General features: G+C 41.6%; 1 protein-coding gene across 4 annotated transcripts; it reads right to left on the reverse strand.

Moving 5' to 3' along the window:
* On the reverse strand, positions 1-22148 carry LOC117462423 (casein kinase I-like). 4 transcript variants are annotated; one of them, XM_034104656.1, is made up of 11 exons: positions 22016-22147; positions 17471-18512; positions 16591-16660; positions 12265-12413; positions 11676-11910; positions 10474-10559; positions 10278-10362; positions 9978-10126; positions 5852-5932; positions 1390-1491; positions 1-30 (listed from the first exon to the last, which is right to left on the reverse strand). In XM_034104656.1, the coding sequence occupies exons 2-11, from the start codon at positions 17732-17734 to the stop codon at positions 16-18; spliced, it is 1236 nt and encodes a 411-aa protein (XP_033960547.1). In that variant the 5' UTR covers positions 17735-18512; positions 22016-22147; the 3' UTR covers positions 1-15. The 4 variants fall into 4 exon arrangements, with proteins under 4 accessions (XP_033960547.1, XP_033960548.1, XP_033960546.1 ...); XM_034104657.2 differs by lacking the exon at positions 1390-1491 and having other exon boundaries at positions 22016-22146; XM_034104655.2 differs by lacking the exon at positions 1-30 and having other exon boundaries at positions 40-1491; positions 9978-10123; positions 22016-22148.
* Between the last annotated feature and the right edge of the window lie 636 nt (positions 22149-22784).

Raw genomic sequence — 22784 nt, forward strand, 5'->3', positions numbered from 1 at the left:
CAAGAGATTGGAATCTCAATGAGTCTTTACCTGGTTAAATATAAATAAAACCTTTTAGAAAAATAAACACGTTTCCACATTGCCACAGAATGAGATTGCTTTGTTTGTGGGAATGTTGCAGAAGGTGGCAGATTTGACGTGGCTCCAGCTGCTCTCCATCCTCAGGCCGGAGCTACCCTGCTCGATCAATCAAACAACACGTACACCTTTTCTTGCCTAGTCTGCTGAACACAAACAAAGGCTTCGTTTACAAACCTGACGCTGCTTCTGGAAAGTACACATTCCTCCAAGACAACAGCTGTGTGCTTCTACCTTGATCATTTCAGCTAACATAAGAAAACTACATTGCCTCAGTGCATTGAGTGGTGCAGGAAAGAGTCATAGTTAGCATTTAAGCACTTCCAGTTCACCCGTCTGCACGTCTTTAGTAAGATGACAGGAAAATACAGTAGGGAGTGCCTCACTGATGAATGTCTGAAGCTTCAATGTGTCCTAAAGAAGTGAGGCTACTAAACGTCGACCAGCAGAACATTAGCCACCTTTAGCTTAGCGCTGGTGAAGGGCAGCAGTGTGAAGGTGATGTACTTTGTACAGAGCCTACTGTTAGCTTTTAAATTCTATTTAGATTATATTTACGCTTAAGAAATTGGGGAGACCAACCCTGCTGAACAAAATGTGTAAGTATCATCAGTGTTGGCCAAAGATCATATGTTACACTTCCATCACTTTTTTTTAGGGAGCCCTAGGGATGTTAACGTCTTGGTTTTTCTACACAAAAACGTCCTCACGGCACCACCGCTATTCAAGCAGAACATCAAGTCAGTAAGCATTGAGATAGATCTGGCAGCATAGAAGCCAGACCTGCGGTCCTCTTGCAGAAGGTCTCCAGTATCTAATGTGGAAACAGGACTGATAGGTTGGAAATAATTGTGACATTCCCTAATTGATGCTTTGCTATGAGAGGATTAGGGACACGTGAGAAACAGTTTTTGGGACGTGACCAAAAGTTAAAACAATTATTTCAGTGTTGACTTTAAATCTAAGATTTCTGAAAAACAAAGTCAGAATATTATGAACATTCATCATTTCTTTCCAGGATTTATTTTTGAATCTCAGATTCTGAGAATTGTTCTCATAAATCTGAGATCAAAATCAGAACTCAACTTTTTTTTTTTCTTTTGGTCACGTCCCCAAAAGAAAGGTTCTCATGTGGCCCTAATGATTCCATGATGTGCAAACCTTACATGGACACATGAAGGGTTCTTGATTCTACAACAATAGTCCCATGTCGGGGTGAGCCCTGCTCTGTCTCAGAAGGTCATGCAGGCGGACAGATACAGGTAGGCAGACAGACAAGAAGCCAGCAGAGCTAACCCTTCCTCTCAGTACCTGGACGGACCCGCCCAGCCTATCAGCAGTGAGATGGGAGCCCAGCAGCTCTCGATTGGTCACTGGAGTGGGCTGCGACTCACTGCCTTTCCCCTCTGGAGACTAGAGGAGACAGGAAGCCCAATCGCAGGAGAAACCACACAGGAGAGGGAGGGAAAAGGTGAAGAGTACAAATAAAATGGAAGAGGAGGCTCGCCGTGGAAAAGAGGAACAGTCATGATGGAAGGAAGGCGAGGGAGAAGTGGGAAGCCGAGCAGACGGAAAAGAGGAGTGGGCGGTGTGAGGAAAGAGAAAAGAAATGGTGAGTTCATAGTCAGTATTTGGTGGAGGGGGTGCAGTACAGTGAGAGTACACAGGAGGCTATAGAGCCCCACGCAGAAGGGCTATTTCCTTGCTGCCTCGCCTCACCTGCCCCAAAGGCCTGCAGTGGGACTACAGGTGCCTTGTGAAACGTTGACCGTGTGTGTGAATGCAAAAGAAGGAGGCATGCAAAGATAACGATAAGGAGACACCATTTGTTCTGCTTCAAATGGATTGGTGTCGTCAGCCACACAGGTTATTTGAAAACAGACACATTGGAATGCTAAGTGTTGTATTATATCTTATCTATTGTAGATGTTTAGAAACATAAAACATTTGTAATTTATGTCATTCTTCAATACACCTCACCTGATAGGAGAAATACATTATTCACTCGTCATCAGACAGACCACAATTAACTTCTACATCTGCCTGCATTCTTACCCATAAGACCCACCATTTAGTGCATTTGCTCATCATTTGAGCTTTGCACCTTCTCGGAGCACAACAGACTGTAGTTTGAGTATGAACTCGTATAGTTCCGTTCTGCTGTGAGCTGAACACAGGAGTCTTTAGGAGAGTTCACTGACAGTCTGCTCCCAAGCTGAGAGCGTCGTTCCAGTCAACTGACACGGGTCGGGCTTCTCCCCATTCCCCCTCTCTACTTCCATGGCAGTCAGTGTTGTGGTGAAGTCATTTAAGAACCTGTTTATGTTCCAACAAGCCCTGCTGCTGCGTCCCTAGGGGCCGGACATATATATAATATACACTACATGTTCTTTTTAGATTTTACTGGCCAAAGTGTATTTGGGTCAAAAGTATGAATATTTATATGGACTAGTTTTGTCGCGATTCTGCATTATTCTTTGATGAAATACTACAAGAACTAACATTTCATACTGTTTGTCATAACATATGCAGAAACTGGATTTCTTTCAACACAAAGAGGGTCCCACGAGTTGTTCTCTTTAGTGGAACAGAGCAACAACCTGTCTGCATTCTTCAAAAGTAAAACACCTTCCACAAATGCAAAAAAACAGAATTGGAAACTCAAGAAAATATTTGAGACGAATGTACCTCCCTAAACAACACTAAATCATAGGGATGTAACGATACCAAAAACTCACGGTACGATAATATCGCGATAACAAGTCCACGGTACGGTATTTATGGCGATATTGAATAATAAAGAAGAAAACAAAAAATTAAAAATATTTTTTTTCAATAAAATTTTTTTTACTCAGAAAATGTTTCTTATTACATAATACATCTGTTTTGTACAGCATGTTAGTAGGATAGCAGTATTTTAAAGTGTCAAAAACAACGTGACAGGAACAGACTGGAACAAGAAAACCAGTGTTTTTGTACCTATAGTACTACCAAACAAAGTAGGCCTTTTCTTTGTGCCACTGCATCTCACAAATAAACAAGGACATTTAATAATCAGACCCCGCAATAAAATAAATCAAGTTTCACTTTAGTTTTTCAAGTAACTCAACTCAAACTCACGAGTCACTCACTCAGCATCATCAGACAGGGTTTTAGGAATATGAGAATGTCCACATTTCCAGTATTTATAAGCTGGGATGTTTGGGCGTTTACAATATCCCCTGCTCTGGAAGAAACTCTCGCTTGGTACTGATGTTGCTGGGACAGCAGTGGTCGCGTTAACCGAATATTTTATTTAACAATGACAGAAAAATCTGAAAGCAGTCTGTCATTTTGACGGATTAGAACAAACTGGGAACAGCGCCAGCGTGTCCCCGCAGCGAGGCTCTGGTGTTATGCCGTGTTATGCTGCCCTCCAAAAGGAAATGATATAGTCTCCAAACCGTACTTTGTGTACAGATCAACACATGTCTGGGAGGTTTTGCTTTACGCTGTGTGCGCTCCCGCGAGGTGCATGCACACGGCATAACACCGCCCCCCCCCCCCCCGTTGAGAGTTCACGAGCGTGCTCTCTCTCTCTGTTCAGACCCGACGGGTAATAAGTAGGGCTGTCAAACGATTACAATTTTTAATCAGATTAATCACAGCTTAAAAATTAATTAATCATGATTAATCGAACTATGTCCAAAATATGCCATTTCTTTATGTATATTGTTGGGAATGGAAAGATAAATGAAAGAAGGCGGATATATCCATTTAACACCCAGTATCTATGTTTATTATAAAAATGTTCTGCGTGTCAAAATGAAAGACAACCCACACACCTATCAATCATCAAACCGTGGGGTCTTAATTCATTACGTGTTGATTTCTATCAACGGGGGAGTACTTCAGGAAAGTCGACAAAGGGGGGGGCGGCGGCTAGTGGAGTACTTCGTGACCACAGAGTGTGCACGTTGTGATCAGCTGTTTTAGCGCAGTTCTCCAGTGATGGGGGGAGTCTCCCTCCGCAGCCGGTTGGCGTAGTTTTGGCACAGTTCCGTTGTACAGACCGACGTTAACAGCAGCCCTGTCTGTGCACACGGAGACCGACTCTGTCGTCCGGTGATCTAACCGCCTTCTGGAAAAGCTTCACAAGTACGTCGGTACGCAAATGCGCTTTGTGACACAAGTGACGGTACGCATTTCAGATTACGCACATAACCTGCGTACCAGTTATGTGCACCCCTGTACTACAGCAAAAGTATTCTCCGTCGGGACTTCCTGCAACAACACGACGCCGTTATCTTGATTCTGATTGGCCAGAAGACATTATCAAAGATTTTCTATTGAGAAGTCGATCACTACGTGACAAAAGTTTTCAAAACCGTGGCGACTGAAATCAATCTTACTAACTGCTGTCTGTGCAATTTACTCCTTTTATCCAGTTGGCGGACTTTATTTTGTTTACTTTAACATCATTTTTCTTGGTATGGGTGTAGCCTACCCCAGCCATACCCTGGCGCTGCCACTGGTGGCACGTATGGGGCGGGCCATTCTGCACATGCGTAAAATGCATTAAATATTTTAACGCAATTAATTAAAAAAATTAATTACCGCCGTTAACGCGATAATTTTGACAGCACTAGTAATAAGGGATTATGACGGATATTTTACGATCCCGTCTGTCAAAATGACGGACAGCGAAAAAGTCTAACGCCACCTCAGCGGGACGGAGAGATATGCTTTGGCCATGGGTGACAGCAGTGGGTCAAACTGTGCATCGTCTCTCCACCACTTCAAAAACAACACAGTGTTTGCCAAGAAGGTGAGGCTTATTGACAGAGACATAAATATACTGTTGGTACTTGTCAATGTCTCTAGGTGTGTACATGTAGCCCTGTAAATACCATGTCCTTTTGTGTTCTGTTGTTTTATGTTCATGTTGTAACCTACTTGCTGCCATGTTGCACAGGTCTCTCTTGAAAAAGAGATCGATGATCTCAATGGGACCACCTGGTTAAATAAAGGTTTAAAACCAAATAAAGTGTTTAAAAAATAAATAAAAATCGAGGTAGATTTTGTCAGTCTCACGACGGTATTGGGACGTTTATTTACCGCGATACTGCGATATTCGGTATATCGTTACATCCCTACTAAATCACCAAAGCAATAAGAAGCTATCCTGAACGTAACATCAGGCACAACATATGTTCTATGCTGCTGATCCAGTCTGACTACAGCTGGTGGCTGAAGAAGAAAGCAAGAATCTCTACCATCACTTGACCTCAGTGTGTTCAAGCCCTTCTGTTAAACACTATCCACACACATCTACTGTCCACTTTTCATTGGACCAAACAAGAAGAATGTCCAACCAATGTTTAATAATGGCAATTTATCTTTACTCATGTTTAGGCAGGACGGCAGAAAGCTGCCAGCAGTGCGGCTGGTTCAGAGATGGGAAGCCAGTCCAGAGACAAACGCATGGATTTGCTCTTGCTATCTGCGGCTGAAAAGTCAAAGAAGAACTCAGAGGTCCCACTACACTTAGGCTATATCATTATGACATTCTTAATGTGTGTCTGCTATCGTTATAAAGGAGTTGTGGGGTGGCATTATCTCGATTCCATTGCACCATGTATCAAGAGAAGTATTTTCATACTTCTGTACTCACGTGCTATTTTCAGTGCGTGCCAATTAAAAGAACAGCAACATGCACTAGGCTGCCCCTCAGATCCTCTGTGTCACTCAGTTAGCAACCTCACTGAGTTGCGTGTGTGTTCAGAGTGTGTACCTGGTTTTTGGTCTGCGGTGCTTTCTCTCGGCTACTCGTTTGAAGTGGAGTCTCACTGGCCACTGGACCAATAGGAGTGGGCTAAACACAGGAGGTGGGGGTTAACATCAGATCAAGAAAAAACATACACATTCAGTGACATGACATTTCATTTTTTGGACTTTATATTCTATTACTGATTTTGTGCAGTTATTTCCAACCTTCTTTGCTCCGAGGTGGCCACTTCGACCAAGGAGGGACTTTTGCTTTTTACATTGTTTCATCCTACTCAGTAATTCATGACAAATTCATTGATAAAGACAAACTCAAAAACAATCATTTTGTGAACATCTGAGGAATATCTAAAGAAAGGTGAACGTGTCTGTTGACCCCTCAGGTTCACTAAGGCTGGGAACCCTGGATCTCATGGATAATACTGTTAAATCAACTATTCTGCCATTCAAAACTAATTAACACTCACATTTAAACATCACCACTAAGCTCATATCACATTATTTGAAATACAGAAATGTAAACATTGTTTCTGCTGACCTCCGTCAAGTCAGTCTATTCAGATTAAAAATAATTGTATACATGCAATGGAACATTTGCATATGCTTCCAGCTGATCTTAAAACCAACCATTAAACATTTTACAGTAACTTGAGATGTACATTTGAATGAAGAGTACATGTATAGTTATATTGACAAATGTACTAGTATTTATATTGTATACATCTGTACTTTGACCTGTTTGAATTGTTAGTGTGATTGGCATTACGTTTTTAGTGTTTGTTGATTGTTATCCGTGTACCTGCCCAGGGACCGCAGATACAAGTGAGCTTTTAGTAGCTTTGACTGGAAGTAAGGTCGTGTCATTACTAGCATGACTACTTTCTCAGTTCTTCTTTATGCAGTAGTTGATCAGTGTTGAAGCTATATGTTGGGGGGGGGGGGGCACGTAGTAATCAGCAGTGAACCGCTTCAACACGTGTATTTCGGTTTATTCACGGCATTCATTTTGTTATTCTGCAGTAGGGGTGCAACAACTAATCGACTTAATCGATTAAAATCGATTACCAAATTAGTTGGCAACTAATTCAGTCGCCGATTCGTTGGTGACGTCATCACATGTGTTCTACACCCCGTTAAGCTCCGACGTTATCGCTCTTTTTTATCGGTACAGGAGACATTTAAAACATATGTCATATGTATTATTGCTACATAAACATTATATCGCAGTCTTAGTGTCGCCAACTCCGTTTCTAATATGCAATATGACTACAAAATGCGTCTATAATGTATTTTTGATCTTCCCAATTCAGACGAGATCTCTCCCCTGCCTGCTTGCGAGGGGGCGGGGCAGTTTACACACACACACGCAGCTGCTACATGCAGCAACACACACACACGGAGGAGATGGCGGAGAGAACGCGCTCCGAGGTGTGGTTAAACTTTACCCGTCTCGATGTGGACAATGCTCGTTACCAAAAGTGCAATAAGAGTTTAGCATGTAAGGGCGCTAACACGAGCAATTTGTCTAAACATTTATCAAAAGTGCTCCACATCCAGACGGAGGAATGCACCGGGTTCCACTGTCTTTCTAGCAGTAACTCAGTTATAAAAACATGGGTTAATGATTAGAGGTAACTGAGTTATTTATTTTGTTAAAGTTTCAGCTATTCTGTTTACAGTTCTGTCATCACATTATTTAATATGATTTGTTAAAACATTGTTGTTTCTTTTGATGTGAAATATTATGCATTTAATTAAAAATAAAAAGCAATGTTAGTTTTGTTCACAATTTGTTTAGTTAGTTTACCTTATTTCTTGTCAAAAGAACCGTTAATACTATCGTTAAAAGGACCGGATCGATAAGCAGTATCGATATAAGTAGTAGTACAGTTAAAACCTTAACGATCCGAATAATCGATTCATTAATCGATAGATTAATCGATTATCAAATTAGTCGTTTGTTGCAGCCCTATTCTGCAGTATTGTTGTTTTATAGTTATGTGTTAATGTATATAACCCAATTTGTGTTCTTTGAAATTGAAAAGGATATTGCATTGTGTGTGTTACTTTCGTTGCAGTTGTATATGTCTTAAAGTGGACCTATCATGCTATATTTGAAACATATATTGTAGGGCCATACCTATATAAAGTATATAAATATTGTTTTTTTTTTCAAAATACCAAACAGCATTTTAGCCATGCATCATTTTGCTCTATTTGCTCTTTCCAGCCCTGTTTTTGCAGGGGGCTGATTCTGTGAGCTGCAACTGACCACGCCCCCCTGCAGGAGAGGGGAGTTGGCAGTTCCTTTGGCATTAGGGCAGGGATATCTCGATACTTTCCAAGGTTTAACATAATGAATTGTGCTACTTTTAAAGCAAGCAACGATGTTTTCAAATCTGTAATCAAAAAGCTCCTCAAAAACGCTATTGAAGCAGTTCCTGCCGTTGCTACGTTAGTTCAAACGGTAACAACGGACTATTTTTCTTAGCGGATGCACATGTCAATTTAAATCAATACAACTATTTTTTAAATCAATAAAATCATTTTCTAAATCCATAAAAGCATTTCAATTAATATTGGGAGTCATGTCGTTACTTTGTTGAGAATGTGGCCATGTAATAAGCGGGATAATGTGCACATTGCATAATGTGCCTTCATGCCGATCTAGATCCCTCCGCTTCGCGTCGGGCTCCTGATCAGCCTGTCGGTGTTCTTTTCCCCATAATGACCGCGTCGCTCCACATTATCCCTTACATGATTATATAGAGTCATTATTCATTTGTTTTAAAGCAGGAGGCGCAAACGCTTGCCTCGGGGAGGGAGAAAAAGAGCCACAGCGGAGAATAAACAGAAGGGCAACCATGGCAACCATGCAAGGGAAGTCTTCCTCGCTGCTTTACCACTTACAGGCCTGGCATATGTACTACAGCGTCTCCAGCGCTTTCGAGTAGCAATGGCCGGCCGTGGCCCAACCTCTCATTCCCCTGATAGGTGGAGAATTGAACCAAAGCCGTAGCGCCACCGTCCTGACGTCAGGACGGTGTTCAAATCTGAATCAGTCTGTATCAGATCCGTTGCAGCCCCTTTTTTAGAGATTTGGGTATGGAGGAAAATAGAGAGGGTTGTATTTTCCGACACTTGGTGAGTTCCCTGGAACACCGGGGACACATATTCATGTATAAAAGACGTACAAAAGTGCATTTTGCATGATAGGTCCCCTTTAAGTGGCTTCCTATTTTGTATGGTCATGCTTTTATTTTGAAGGAGAGTTAGCTCCGTTGCGTTGACAGGAAGTTGTTGTTGCTATGGAAACAACGTGACGGAGATTAACGGAGAAAAAAAAAAAATAACGAAATTGAAACCCGAATAGTACTCCAACGAACAAATATTCGGATATAGCCCTATTAAAATAGTTAAACATTTATTGTCATTTTTGTTTATTGTAAATGTACCATTTTATATTAGTCTAATTTAAGTGAATTGAAGTAGTTGTTTTAAGCTCTATTCTGAAGGCAGCTTTGGTCTCCTGGTGATTATGTACATATTGGAAACAGGTGATGAAAAAGCATGCCACAGGGCTATTATACATTATACAGCTTTTAGATGCGCAGCTCCTCTGTCTTGGAATAGTCTGCAAATTAAAGGGAAACTGAACAATCTGGTGCCACTAAATGTTTTAAAGCTCGGTTGGATGCTAGTCAATCGGAAGCTGTTGGTACCTGTTTATGTGGATAATTATGTAAATGATGCTGTATGATGTCCTTTTGTTGTTCTATTTATGCTTTTATGTTTCATGTGGAACTACTTGAGCAGGTCTCCCTTGGAAAAGAGATCAATGATCTCAATGGGATTTATATGTATAAATAAAGGTTTGAAATTAAATGAAATGAATACATTGGAAACCTGTTCATTGTATTTTGTTCGCATTGGTTAATGGAAATAAATGTACAAACAGAATTCTGGCCTGGACTTGGATCTTTCCCTGCCTGAGTTTTGCTATCTGGTGCGTCAGCGGCTGTTTTACTTTTGAGTTGATTTTCAGTTTGAGTTCTTCGTGATATTGGCCGCTTAAATTAGTATAATGAATAATGATACAATGGGGTATCAGCTGACAGTGAGCAGAAACTAACCAGAGGCTTCCCAGTCCAGTCGTACTGGTAGTCAAAGATGTATCCGTTCCTGTCGAAGAGGTCTGTGAAGAGTTTCCTCAGGTAGTCGTAATCTGGCTTCTCGAAGAAGTCCAGTCGACGCACGTACCGCAGGTAGGTGGCCATCTCTTCTGTTACAATCACACAGGTACCAAACCCACACACACACACATTCAAACACAGAGACACAAGATTTGATCAACATATGCTAACTTGACCATATTTGCAACAGCTGCAAAACAATATTTTGTATTTAATTTGTAGAGCTGTGTATATACACACCTGGGAAGTTTTCACAGAGGACCTCTATGGGTGTGTCTCTCTTTGTGTCTCCTATCTTCTGATAACGTTCTTTCAGAGTGTCAGCCTTGTGAAGACGGAGACATGAAGGAATGTATTCACTGTTTGTGATGGAAGGCAGCTTAGGAGAGGTGATGCAGAGGGGACAACAAATGTGACAGGACTGATAAACACTCACCTTGAGGCCCTGCCAGGGTAGGCTGCCTCGCAGGAAGTACATGAACATGTGACCTAGAGCTTCCAAATCATCCCGCCGGCTTTGCTCTGAAACAGGAAAACCAAAGGCTTTAATTACTCCTGATCACGACAGATGGGGTTGTTTGTCCCAGATTGAGTACGCCTTCAAACTCAATCAGAATGAAAACAGTGACAAAATCATTATTACAAGAATAAATAGCTTACAATTGTGATGACCCACTAATATTTCACACTAGCAATTACGCAAATATACTTATTTCTATATCTTTTTCAGTTGACTGACTGACAAAAACGATTTGAAATATGTGACCTCGGGGAGCACGTTTTCCACGACTATGTGATATTATAAAAACCTAAATATCAGAACTCACTACACTCAACAAAACAACATCATTCATTCAGTCCCAATTGTTTCACCACATTTAACCGTGTCCATTTGCCCCTTTTTTCATCTTCAACCACTTTGCGTCCTTAGCTCGGGGGCAACTGGCCGCGGAGAAAAGGCCCTTTCCCGGGGAGGCAACGTGCTAAAAAGGCACTTTCCTGTAGAGTTACTTGCATTGAGCTGAGCCAACAATGGAACAAGTTCACTTGATGGACAAGTGAGCACTGCTGTTGCTCAATTAGCTAGAACTTTGCAAGTATAAAATAATACAATTATTTGGTATTATAAAAGTGAGGTCTACAGGATAAGCAGAATGTGATTTTTGAGAGCATTAATATGTGTAAGAGAATCTCTGAGAATGAGGGCCAGTGTTCACATCACAAACAGAGCTGATCTCCCGAGCTCCCTGCCAGTGTCTTTCTGCCGAGACCAAGGCGCCATGTGGTCACAGGCCTACAAAGTGCTGACTCCTTCCATTGTTTGCATTTCTTAAACGCTAATTATCTTATTTTTTATTAATAGTACAATTTCAAATCTTATGTACACGTTATACTCCTTATATGAAAATTGCTCCACAGATGTTCTCAGGTAGAAGACACTTCTAACACAATTGTGTGATTTTGTTGTGTTCTGCAGAATCCTCGCCTAATTATTGAACTTATTAATAATTATCGAAACGCAAATTAAACGTATTTTGCTTACACACACATGCCTAGACATCTATGTCTACATAGGTACCATTAGCGTGCTGCTAATGATCGCATGCTTGGTCGAATGCAATGTAATGTAATGCGTACCTTTCCCCAGATGTGTATTGATGCTCATGTATCGAGCCGTTCCAGTCAGACTCTTGTGCTCTCTGTATGGGATGTGCTTCTTCGTCTCTGGGTCTATGTATTCCTTGGCCAGGCCGAAGTCTATGATGTGGATGGTGTGTTGCCGTTTGGAGCCCGGTCGGCCCACCAGGAAGTTCTCAGGCTTTACGTCCCGATAGATCAAGCTTCTGGTGTGGACGAACTCCATGCGGGTGATCTAAAGGAAAAAGAACAGAGGCTGAGATAAGTAATCCAAGAATAAACTAAAAGAACAAAGACTGTGCCACCACTGTTGAGCAGTTACTGGAGAACCTCACTGCTGTCATCGACCTGCCACCACACTTCAGGCTACATTGTTACATTTATTTTATATATACTGCTTTTACTTACTTATCTACCTGAATGTATATTTCTGTAAATTGTAATCATTTTATTAAAAACATCATGAGCATGACTTATATCTAATTGTGTTGTTTACATCTTTATCCATACATTTGCTGCAACAATGTACATTTCCCCTCTGGGACGAGTAAAGGGATTCTGTGTTTAGATCAAAATCAATGGGTTTTACCAGCTGTATAGCGATCATGAGGACAGTTTTCAGAGAGAAGGTCCGGTCGCAGAGGTCAAACAGATCTTCTAGGCTGGGTCCCAGGAGCTCCAGAACCATAGCGTTGTATTTACCACACGGTCCAAAGTAAAACACCTGGGGCACACCCTCTGGATGAACACACAGAGAAAGCACAGTCAGAACAGGCGTTGGACACATTGAGAAATCAACCAGGTGGAGTTAGCTTCCGTCTGGCAGGCCATACTGAAGCATCTGCTGTCTCCTCAGGCTGTAGGACTCCACTAGACCATCAATTGTTTATCTTTTCCTTGTGTAGAAACTGGGGCTACAGCTTGTGCAACCCCGTCTCTAGAATGACAGTAAACCATGAACTCGTGAAATATCCACCTAAAAGCCACGAGTTGACTCCTGGTGGTGCCCTTCCGTCAATTCCTTTAAGTGTCAGCTTTGCAGCCATACTCCCCCCGGACCCCGCTCACAATACAATACTTCATTCAACAGCAAGTTAATGATATGAATATCTTTTAACAGAGATATGTCTTCATTACTTTAGCTGCGTGCTGTGACCTAGGCTACAGTGAAGAAGTGGTTATCCAGTGACCTACTGTGAATAAAAGCTAAGTTGCAGGCTCGGCTTGTGGATGTTGTCTTAACTTAATTCTGTGTGTTTTGGCCGTTTCTGTTTTTAAACATGACTTATTTAAAATCGTAATTCTCTCTCAGTCTACATGTTCTACATTCGCCTTTTATCTGCAATGTACCTTTGCCGCTCTAACGCTGTGGGACAAAGTAAAGTAGTGATTTCCGATGTCGCAGAAACCATCAAGATTGAATCTTGTGCTTGTGATCTTATTGCACCACCAGCGATGTTGTTGTTTTAATACCATCTAGTTATTACAATATTTTTGGGTAAACACAAAAGGAAATGATATTTGTCACATATAACGCAGGGAAGTGAAATCTGTATACTCTTTATGAAGCGCACAAGTGGTTCAGTTTGCACTGCAGAGACGGTGGGTTTAATATCCAGTGGCAATCCTTCTGGTCTGTTCCCGTGTTCCAATTCATCAAGGGGTCTTGTCTGTTGTTGTTGTTGTTGTTGTGGATTGTTGCTTCACTAACAACTCATACTAGTTGATCTGAGGCCTGTACTACGAAGCAGGGTTTTTGCTTAGCGGCTAACTTCAGGGAGAACTCCGGCTTTCCGGTCCTCCGAAGCTGGTTCTCTTTTTAGCAGGCTAGATCTCCATGGTAACTTATGCTGTGCCGCTAACCTGGTCGGGACCAGGTTAGGTTGCAGGCTAAGAGCTCAACTCAGTGAAAGCACCGCCTGCTGACCAATCAGAGCTCAGTGTGCGGAGTTTAAAGCGATCAAGTCATATTACAGGAGAAAGGAAATACAGAAAAGCTGCCGTTGCAGGAAAGACGGCCGGCAAAAATCACCGACTGTGTGAACGTGAACATGAATAGAATATCACCTCCATCTTCAGAGCAATCTGACTATTATAACATTAGCGTTAAGAAAGCTTACTTAAATATCGGCCACAACATCAGTAACCGGATCAGAGTACATTAAGTACAGTCCGTGGCACTGTGAGTGCAGACGTCGATGTGTCCCATTATCATTCACATCCAGGGTATCTGCAATCCTGAAGTCAAATGTAATACATTTTAAGACCTCATCGCCACTTCGAGTTTTAACCGGTTAAATTGGCGACACACTTTACCTCACATTGACTATACACAGTATTGATCGTCCTTCCTCCTTATCTTCCAACCATTTGGACGCAGACTTGCATTTCCCCATAACGATGCTGCTTAGCAACCGGCGTAAACGGAGCTTCGCGCTATCAAGCAGTGAGCGTGCGATGTCCTGTTCAGATGACGTCAAACCCAACGGGATGCCATAAATAAACTTCACAGAATCACACTACACACCTACGCCATGACTACATTCAGGCACACTGTAGAATACGACCTCTTTGGACAATTTACATACTTATTGAAAACAAGCTACAAAATGTAATACCTTGGAAAATGTCGTTTAATACTTTTTAATAGCCTTAATTTTCTCTAAATTGATTTATCAACTTTTAATACTTTTTAAGACCCCGCGGACACCCTGACATCATATCACATTATAATTAGGGCTGTCAGTCGATTAAAATATTTAATCGCGATTAATCGAGAATGAATCGCACATGTTTTATCTGTTCTAAATGTACCTTAGAGGAATATTTTTCAAGTTTTTAATACTCTTATCAACATATGAGTGGACACATATGCTTTATGCTGATGTTTATTATCATTTGAACAATGACAAATATTCTCATGAATATTAAACACAACAACCTGAACATTACAAATATTCGCCTCAATTCAACCTGGAACCTGTGTGTGTGTGTGTGTGTGTGTGTGTGTGTGTTCGTTGGAGCTATGTGCAACTCAAGGCATATGCTCGAACGGGAGCTGCCTGGACGCTGCAATCATGTTGCGCACTATCCGTGCTGAGTGTGCTGACTTCTCCTACAATGTCCCGCTGTCTGGCTTCCTGCATCAAGTCAAGTGCTCGGCGCAGTTGTGGCGAAATGTCGCTCCTCTGTTTTCATTTAAACAGCTCCTTATATCCGTTAGCGCAGCTAGCTAGCACCAGATGCTAACAACAACAATGCACGTAAGGTCTCTCTCTCTCTCGCTCGGGCCACACACACACACACACACACACACCCTCCCGGTCCTCCCGATGGCCAGTCGGTGCCTGCCGGTGAGCGTGGAAGTGTGGTCTGCCACAAGCGGGCGGCAGGAGCGGGGCTGTCAGCATCAGCTTGTAGACGGTGTTTTAAACTCGATGCGCTCTGAAACTACAGGGCGGCCGAGGAAAAAAAATACACATGCGTTAATCGCATTAAAATAATTAGTGGCGTTATTTTTTTTTGCGTTAACGCGTTATTAACGGAAAAATTAAAACGCAGCCCTAATTATAATGCATCATATATTTCCTTATCTGAGTCAGCTGAGCCGTATCTGGCCGTGCAACACTCACAGCGTCACAGACTGGATGCAGAAGTGTTATTTTAAGCAACACATTAAGTTGACGAAACACTCGAGACAAATGTAATTAAAGTCAGATCGTGTTTTAGACGGGCAGTGATATCATAAACCTGTTAATGTACGCATTCAAACACGTGTTCTGTTCCCAGCTGTGTTCACCTTGCAGGTGCAGCTCTGTGGCTTTGATCCTGGATAAAGTAGACCCTCCAGAAAAACGCGATTATGCGATCGCATAATCAGCAAAATGGCGCAGATTTTTAAAAGGGCGCATAATCCCCGCATTTTGTCACGCAAAGTTGAGGGAAAAAAAGTTAACTCGTCTTGACGTGAAGTGATGATGATTACGCGACGTCATCAGCTCGTGCATCACAGAAGGTAAACAACATGTGTGTGTGTGTGATTAACATAGCCCAATTGCTTTTACAATAAATAAACATTGAATGTGTTTAGTTGAATAGTAAAGGGGTTTAACGTTAGTAGCGTTGTGTGTGAGAGAGAATAAATAAAGACAGCCCAATAGTTTAAAAAAAATTCTTTCCGCATATTTAGCATATTTCGCGACTTTCCGCAATTTCACCGCATAAAATCACATAAACATCCCGCATGTTTAATCGCATAATCAAGGATTTTAGCCCGCGTTTTTCTGGAGGGTCTAATAAAGTGTTTAAGGGATGTTTAAAGTTTAACTTCTTCATATGTCTAATATTAAAGTTCACTTTTCATTCAGGAAGTATGACGCTGCGCTGTCAGTGCGCTTGTCCATGTTTGTGATTGGTCGAATGCTCCAGATACCACCCCTCTCATGTGAACGCGCACCTAACTAGATAGGACACGGCTGGCTTGAGCGATCCACTTGATGACCAGCGTCGTAGGACCGTTTAGCGAGAGCGCGTATGTTTTGGATTAGGCCAACCGGCTAACTCAAACATATCCAGCTTCGTAGTACAGGCCTCTGGACATTGGCACAATAGAGGGAGAGGAGAGCATGTGAAGATATGTCCAAAACATCGAGCCTACACCCTTCCTAGGTCAAAAGTGTAGCAAGATATAAGATCAGTGCAAAATCAATCAGGTATTCCAAATGGGCCAAACATATGGTCAAATCAGCAGAGTTGTTTGACGAATATGAGACTTCTCTTTCAGAAATCATGATACAAAGGAGAACTTGAAAAGGCTAATTTATTAATTCATATTTGTGTTTATGACACGAACAAAACTCCTTATTCTTATGAATGTTAGTCACATGGAAATGTGAAGACTTAGTGAAAGCCTTACCTGAACTCCCCAGCTGTTTGTAGAAGCGATATTCTAGGTGAAGCTGTGGCGCCCGGGACTTGATAGGCTCCTACAAAAGGAGGATGATGTCTCAATAACAATAGTCACACAACAGAAGTAGTAGTAAACAAATAAAACCCATCTCATAATATACATTTTTCTGACACTGCTGTCATACTGAGGATCCCAATTATTGCAAGTATAAGGTGGTTAAGTACAATGTGAAACAGCTTCATGAATAATGCTCCTTCTTACTTAGACTAATAAAGTGTGCTGTCCCACAAAGCTATATAAGGACAGTGGTGCAAAGTAACTAAGTACATTTACACAAGTACTGTACTTAGTTATTATTATTATTTACTTGAGTATTTCCATTTTATGCTTAAAAAAATTGAGAGGTCATTTGTGTACTTTTATTCCACTACATAATACAAAATATAATCAACACTTAAATAAGGCTTTAGTTGCACCCGGAGCAAGTGTCAAAGGCCACTCGGCAGTGAAAGAAGAAGAATTAGAATCCAGCTTTGCAGGCTCGGTAACCCCATTCAAACATCCATGATTATATGAAAACATCAAACACGTGATGCAGTATTATGCTGCCGTGTTCATTGTATTTTCATAACACTGGCACCACAATATCCTCCGGGATAAATAATGACTTATCTTATTCTGAAATGGGCCGATCTGCATGATAAGTACTTTTACTTTTGTTACATTAAGTATATTTAGATGCCAATACTTTTGTGCTTTTACTTGAGTGACATTTTGAATGCAGAACTTAAAACTGAGTTTTACTACACTATGGTATTTCTATTTCTACTCAAGTGCAAGATCTCAGTACTTCTTCCACCTCTGAATTTGGAGAACTTATTTGTACCAGTTTGATAGCCACGTATTCGTTGGTGTACAGGTTCTTCCCAAGTCGCAGCTCTCCAAAGTTCCCACAGCCGATCTTCTTCCCGACCCGGAAATTTGGTCCGACCATCAGAACCCCGGAGTTGGAGCTGGTGCCCCGGCTTCCGTGCCCCGATCGACTCCCTGTCTTCCCGGGCATCCTCTTCCCCTCCTCTGCCTCCCCCTTCGCTCCACCTCCACCTCCTCCACCTCCTCCTCCTCCCACTCCTCGCTTGTCAAAGTCCATCAGTTTGTGGTAGCCTGGCCTCTCCACGGTTAAGCCGATTCCATGCAACCACAACAACTACCAAAACGACTGCCTAGCAGCTCGACAGTCAAATGTTAGGATTTCCTACACTGGGACAAAACGTGGGAAACAATGTTTAAGATGAACTGGGGGAGATGTGAGATGAATCCGTAAAGTATGAAGTTAAGCAGAGCAAAAGAGTGCTCAGTACTATGAAAGAGACGGGCTGGTGACGGTGTAAAAAGCAAAAGCTGATGATTGTTGGGTGGGGCGTTTAGATGACTTAATGAAAGAGGAGAACAAGATGATGGGGTAAGGGGGTACCACTAGCAACTAGTTTTAAACCCCCTTGCAGGGGCCAGAGATGGTGATGGAGGGGAAGAGGTAATAGCCTGGTCAGTCACCATACGTTGCTATCCATATGCTAACATGCTATATGAAACTTGGAAGCTCCGCTAGCTTGAGGCTTTAGACAAACCAGTCCACCATGACAACCGCCTCTCACTCAGCCCCAGGGCACACTTTGACAGCAGGAATGTGCTGCGTTGATCAAAAACTATTTACATTGGATTTTCCGTTACCGCTAGATACTTTAGGCGTGTGACTTATTGCCATAGGGCTGGGTTGGTTGCTCTTCAGCTTGTGCTCCTGTAAAAGCTGGATCTCTGTACGTGTCTTCTGACAGTCTGTCACAGCGCTCGGTCCTACGGAACACCGGCTGAAGCTTTGGGCCCTAGGTGTGAGGACCGCTGAGTGATGGGAAGTTTTAAAGCACCACCTGGAAGAGATACAGACAAAGAAAACAGTCAAATGAATTGCCAGGTACGTTTACACATACACGGAATTTGCTTTGGAGGTGCCAACAAAAACAACAGAAGAATATAGGTCGTAAGAGGAAAATAACGATTTTAAAAGCATTTGAAATGTCAAAACTTCATAAAGACACCCAGACAAAAATCTATTTAGTGGTATTGGTAGGATTAGACTTGTGTGTAAAAACCTTTATAGCAGAAGTGACAGCATGTGTCCTCTAACAGAAACCAGGCCAGATCTTCCTCCTGAAGGACATGTTCTCTGGTGTTTCTGATTTCCTCTGCTAGTAATAATAACACTCAACCTGGCTTCTCCCGTTCCTTCCTCCTCTCCTCTCAGCTTCCCTCTGCACTTCATTTTCTTGCCATGCTACGTAAAGCCAGTAAATAACGATGTATGTTTTTATGAGGTGCTAGTAGTATATGAATTTGGTTATAGTCCAGTCCAACAGACCAAGTACGGAGTGTTGGCCTCCCTGGCACTGCCGAGGGCCCTCGAGTACACCAGACTCCCACACTGCTCCCTGGATATATAATAATAACATATAACCCACTGCTCCTCCATAATGATGTCACTAACAGGAAAACATGACCGCTGATCCGCTGTGAGGGCGACATGTGAACTCTCAACACCAGCAAAGTGACCCACTTCTTATATGGGTTTCTTTTATTGTGTTTGCTACATTTCTGCAAAGACTACATATAGAAATGTTCACAACAATCAATAGAACTTCTTTATGTAAACAGGCCCTTGAAATGACCACAGAACGGTCATGTATCACTGTGGTACATTAAAAACAACTAGAACAGTCTGGTCAGATATTGACGTTCTGATGTCACCAAACCCCTCTGACTACAGGCGACCCCCACAGGATATTGTAGCCAATAAAAGCAGCTGAATGCATGTTAAAAAATGCCAATAGCATTGTATTAACTAAATATAACACACTGCAGTTTGTCATATATTCATTGTATTAAGTTTGTACTTTATTTAGTATATTTAAATGTGGTGTTAATATTTTTCTCTGTTCTTTTTTCAAATCGTTTTTTTATTTGTATATTCATTATATTTTGGATTTAATTCCTTGTATGTATAAACGTACCTGGCTTCTGGTGAACATTGTGATTCAGAAGGATCTCTCATGTGTGACAGCAGCTGTAACTACAGAGCAGCTGCCTGCGAACCTTTCTGTGGGAACACTCTCAGCCCAGGTTTACACATTGAGGTAATGAGGTTGCTCAAAACTAAGCAAACAAGTTAGTGAGATCTGCTAAAGTCCCAATTCATATTCAGATGTACCTGCAGTGACTGTAGTAAGAACCTGTAACGATATCCACTGGAGCAGATCAACACACCTCAGATTGAGCCACTGACAGCACTAATCAGTGATACTGTGTAGGCCGTGTGTGAGCAGGTTAGGCTGGCGCAAAGCAAGAGGCAACATCCCTCCCACAGTCTGTGGCTCAGCTCAGAGGGCAACGCTGGCATGAACAGAATCTAGAAGAGCGGCCGTTTCTTGAACATCGCTTTGAGCTAGTTATGTTTGGTAAACATTAACTTGCTGTAAAAACTCTGCTCCTTTTTGTCCCTTTGCTTTTGCCTATGTGTGCTATTCTTTTAACAAATCCTAGGATGACAAATAGTTCCACTTTCTTTAGTCAATTCTCTACTAAAATCCAATCACGCCCCTAACTAGATAATATCTTCAAAATAGGTTAGTATCAACCTATTTATGCTAGGTACATATGAAATACCTTCACCATATTTTAAATGTTCTTTGACCCCAGTACTACTTATACCTGCATAACAACGGATCATATGTTCAAATATTATTTGAGGGTGCACGGCGAAAAAGGCCTTACAACGAATCCTCGGAAACGCTTACTGGCAAATGCACTTCATTTTGTATTGAAAATATAAAAAGCAATATAGGTAGTGATAACGAAGTAGACCCACTAACCTGCATTCATCCTCACATCCAATAGTATGCTCTACACAGCGAGCCCCAGGCTACACGCCTGACCTCAATCACAGACTGAACTCTTTTTCCAAAAGAACACAAATGTGATGCAGACGAACCGTTTCTTATATATGCATTTGTTGACTTTCAATACAACATCTGCCCAGAGCCTCTGTATCAGCCACGGTATACACAATGTACTTGCTGTATTTACAAAGGCAATCTGCTGACAATGCAAATATATCAATACATGCTTATTAGGGGAACATATATTAGCATGGGGATGTATACACGCAACAGCTGCAGTGTATTTAAGATTCCACTAAATGTATGCTACACTCCAGGTGCAATAAAGGAACTGTCGGTGTCTTTCCAATACATTACAAGTTACTCTATTTTTTTTTTACTCTAAAAAGGTAACAAATGTACTTTATTTACTGCTCTCTCCACTTTGCAAGTCTCCTCCAATAATCGTTGTTAGGTTTGGTATAAAAACATTTCAAATGTATATTCCTACAGAAGGTTTGCATTTGCGTATCAAAAACACCTAACCGTATGACTAGATAAGGAGAGCATGTGGTACTGGTGGCCCCAATGGACGGACAGGCTTGATCCTACTAGTCAATCTCTTCATTGCAAGCTTTCCCCCGCAGCCACTTCAACGTTCTGACTTACATTTTGAAGGGAAATACGGTTTATATCAAGCTGTACCAACATGGCCTTGTCTCACCACCCACACTCCAACGATCAACTTAGCTGCACCCCCTCTTACTGGTCTCCATTAATGGATTTAGGTACCTGTGAATATTCAGAGGCCTAACTGATATATCATAGAACACAGTTCTGTTCAAAATCGTGGTATCTGCCACTATTTCTGAATTTAGCCCAGAAAGCTGTTGGGGGGGTGAGCTGTTTCAGAGTTTGCTAATGGAGCTAATGTTAGCTGGAACGACTGCAGCAGATTCCAACATATGTGGAACAGTAACTGTTCAATATACTAACCATACCCCGGGGTTCGATACCTGATGAAAACTGGAAGATTATTTTGGAATTTATAATATTATAGTGTTATTGCACGTCAACATATTCACCGACCCAGGCAACGCAGGAAGTTAGGTTTAGGCCACAGGAGTTTGTGTGTGAGTGTTTGGCCTTGGTGTAGCTTGTCAACGTTAGCTTAATTGAAACCAATTGGAAATAGCAAAGTAGAGAGAATGCAGTAGCACATTGAGGGAAGTAATGTCAGAAAATACAACAACTACAATAGTAACGAGCAGCAGTGAAAACGGACCACATCAACAGCTCTCTACCCAGCTAACGTTAGCTTTTACTAGCCTCTGTGGTCGTAACAAGACGTAGCCTGGTAGAAGCTAACATGTTAGCCAGCTAGCTAACTAGCCAGTGTTGGCTAACGCTGAATTTCTGCCCATACATACAGTCATTCATAAACATAGCTAGCTAATTCAACAAACCAATATGTAAAAAGTTCAAAGAACGACAAAACGTACCTAAACCGACGTTCTTTCTGTTGCTATTCGTCTACTTCGGGATAAATGTTCTTATTTCCTTCGTGTCGTTTTCCTGCTCATCTCTTTTTCTGTGGATGTTTGGCTAACCAGCTGAAAAGCCTCGCTAGTGACCGTAACGCAATTTGCGTAGAAGAGGATAAGTGCGGTAGAAAACGGAGGAGGCGAGCGTAAACTGCTTTGAAGAATACAAACAGAAAATCCGTGTGCGTGAGTGTAGCCTACGTGAGAGGGGGTCACGCACACTTTGATTTGTAGAGAGATGTTTTGCTTTTCACCAGCACTTTTTTCATACTCTTTTCTGGTGTTTCTAAATATATGTATCCAATCTAGAAAGTCATATGATGTACCTTTGTATACCAGCATTTTATTTTATTTACCCGCATATGTAATATTTGGTTCTAGATTTTTAACAGTTTTCCTGGTTGTCTGTACTTTGAATAACTGCACCTTTTTGAATGAATTTGCACCACTGAATACTGAAATACCCTCTTAAACATGTCCTGCGTGATCCTATCTTATAAAGGATGCTAAATCTGGTGATCACCTTACATATTCTCTTAATAAACTCATGTTCAATCAAATTGCTCTTACAAATCATATAAAAAGGTTTGGTCAGCTGAGCAAAGGATTGTCTGGCAGCCCCAATTAATTGTTAATATTGTGAATAGTGTTTAAACTACTATTCAAGCTTTATCGGTCTTGTTACATCTTTCATTTTAAATGTGTCAAATATTTCTCCGTTTATGGA

The sequence above is a fragment of the Pseudochaenichthys georgianus genome, chromosome 17 (assembly GCF_902827115.2).
Source record: "Pseudochaenichthys georgianus chromosome 17, fPseGeo1.2, whole genome shotgun sequence".
NCBI classification, from domain to species: domain Eukaryota; kingdom Metazoa; phylum Chordata; class Actinopteri; order Perciformes; family Channichthyidae; genus Pseudochaenichthys; species Pseudochaenichthys georgianus.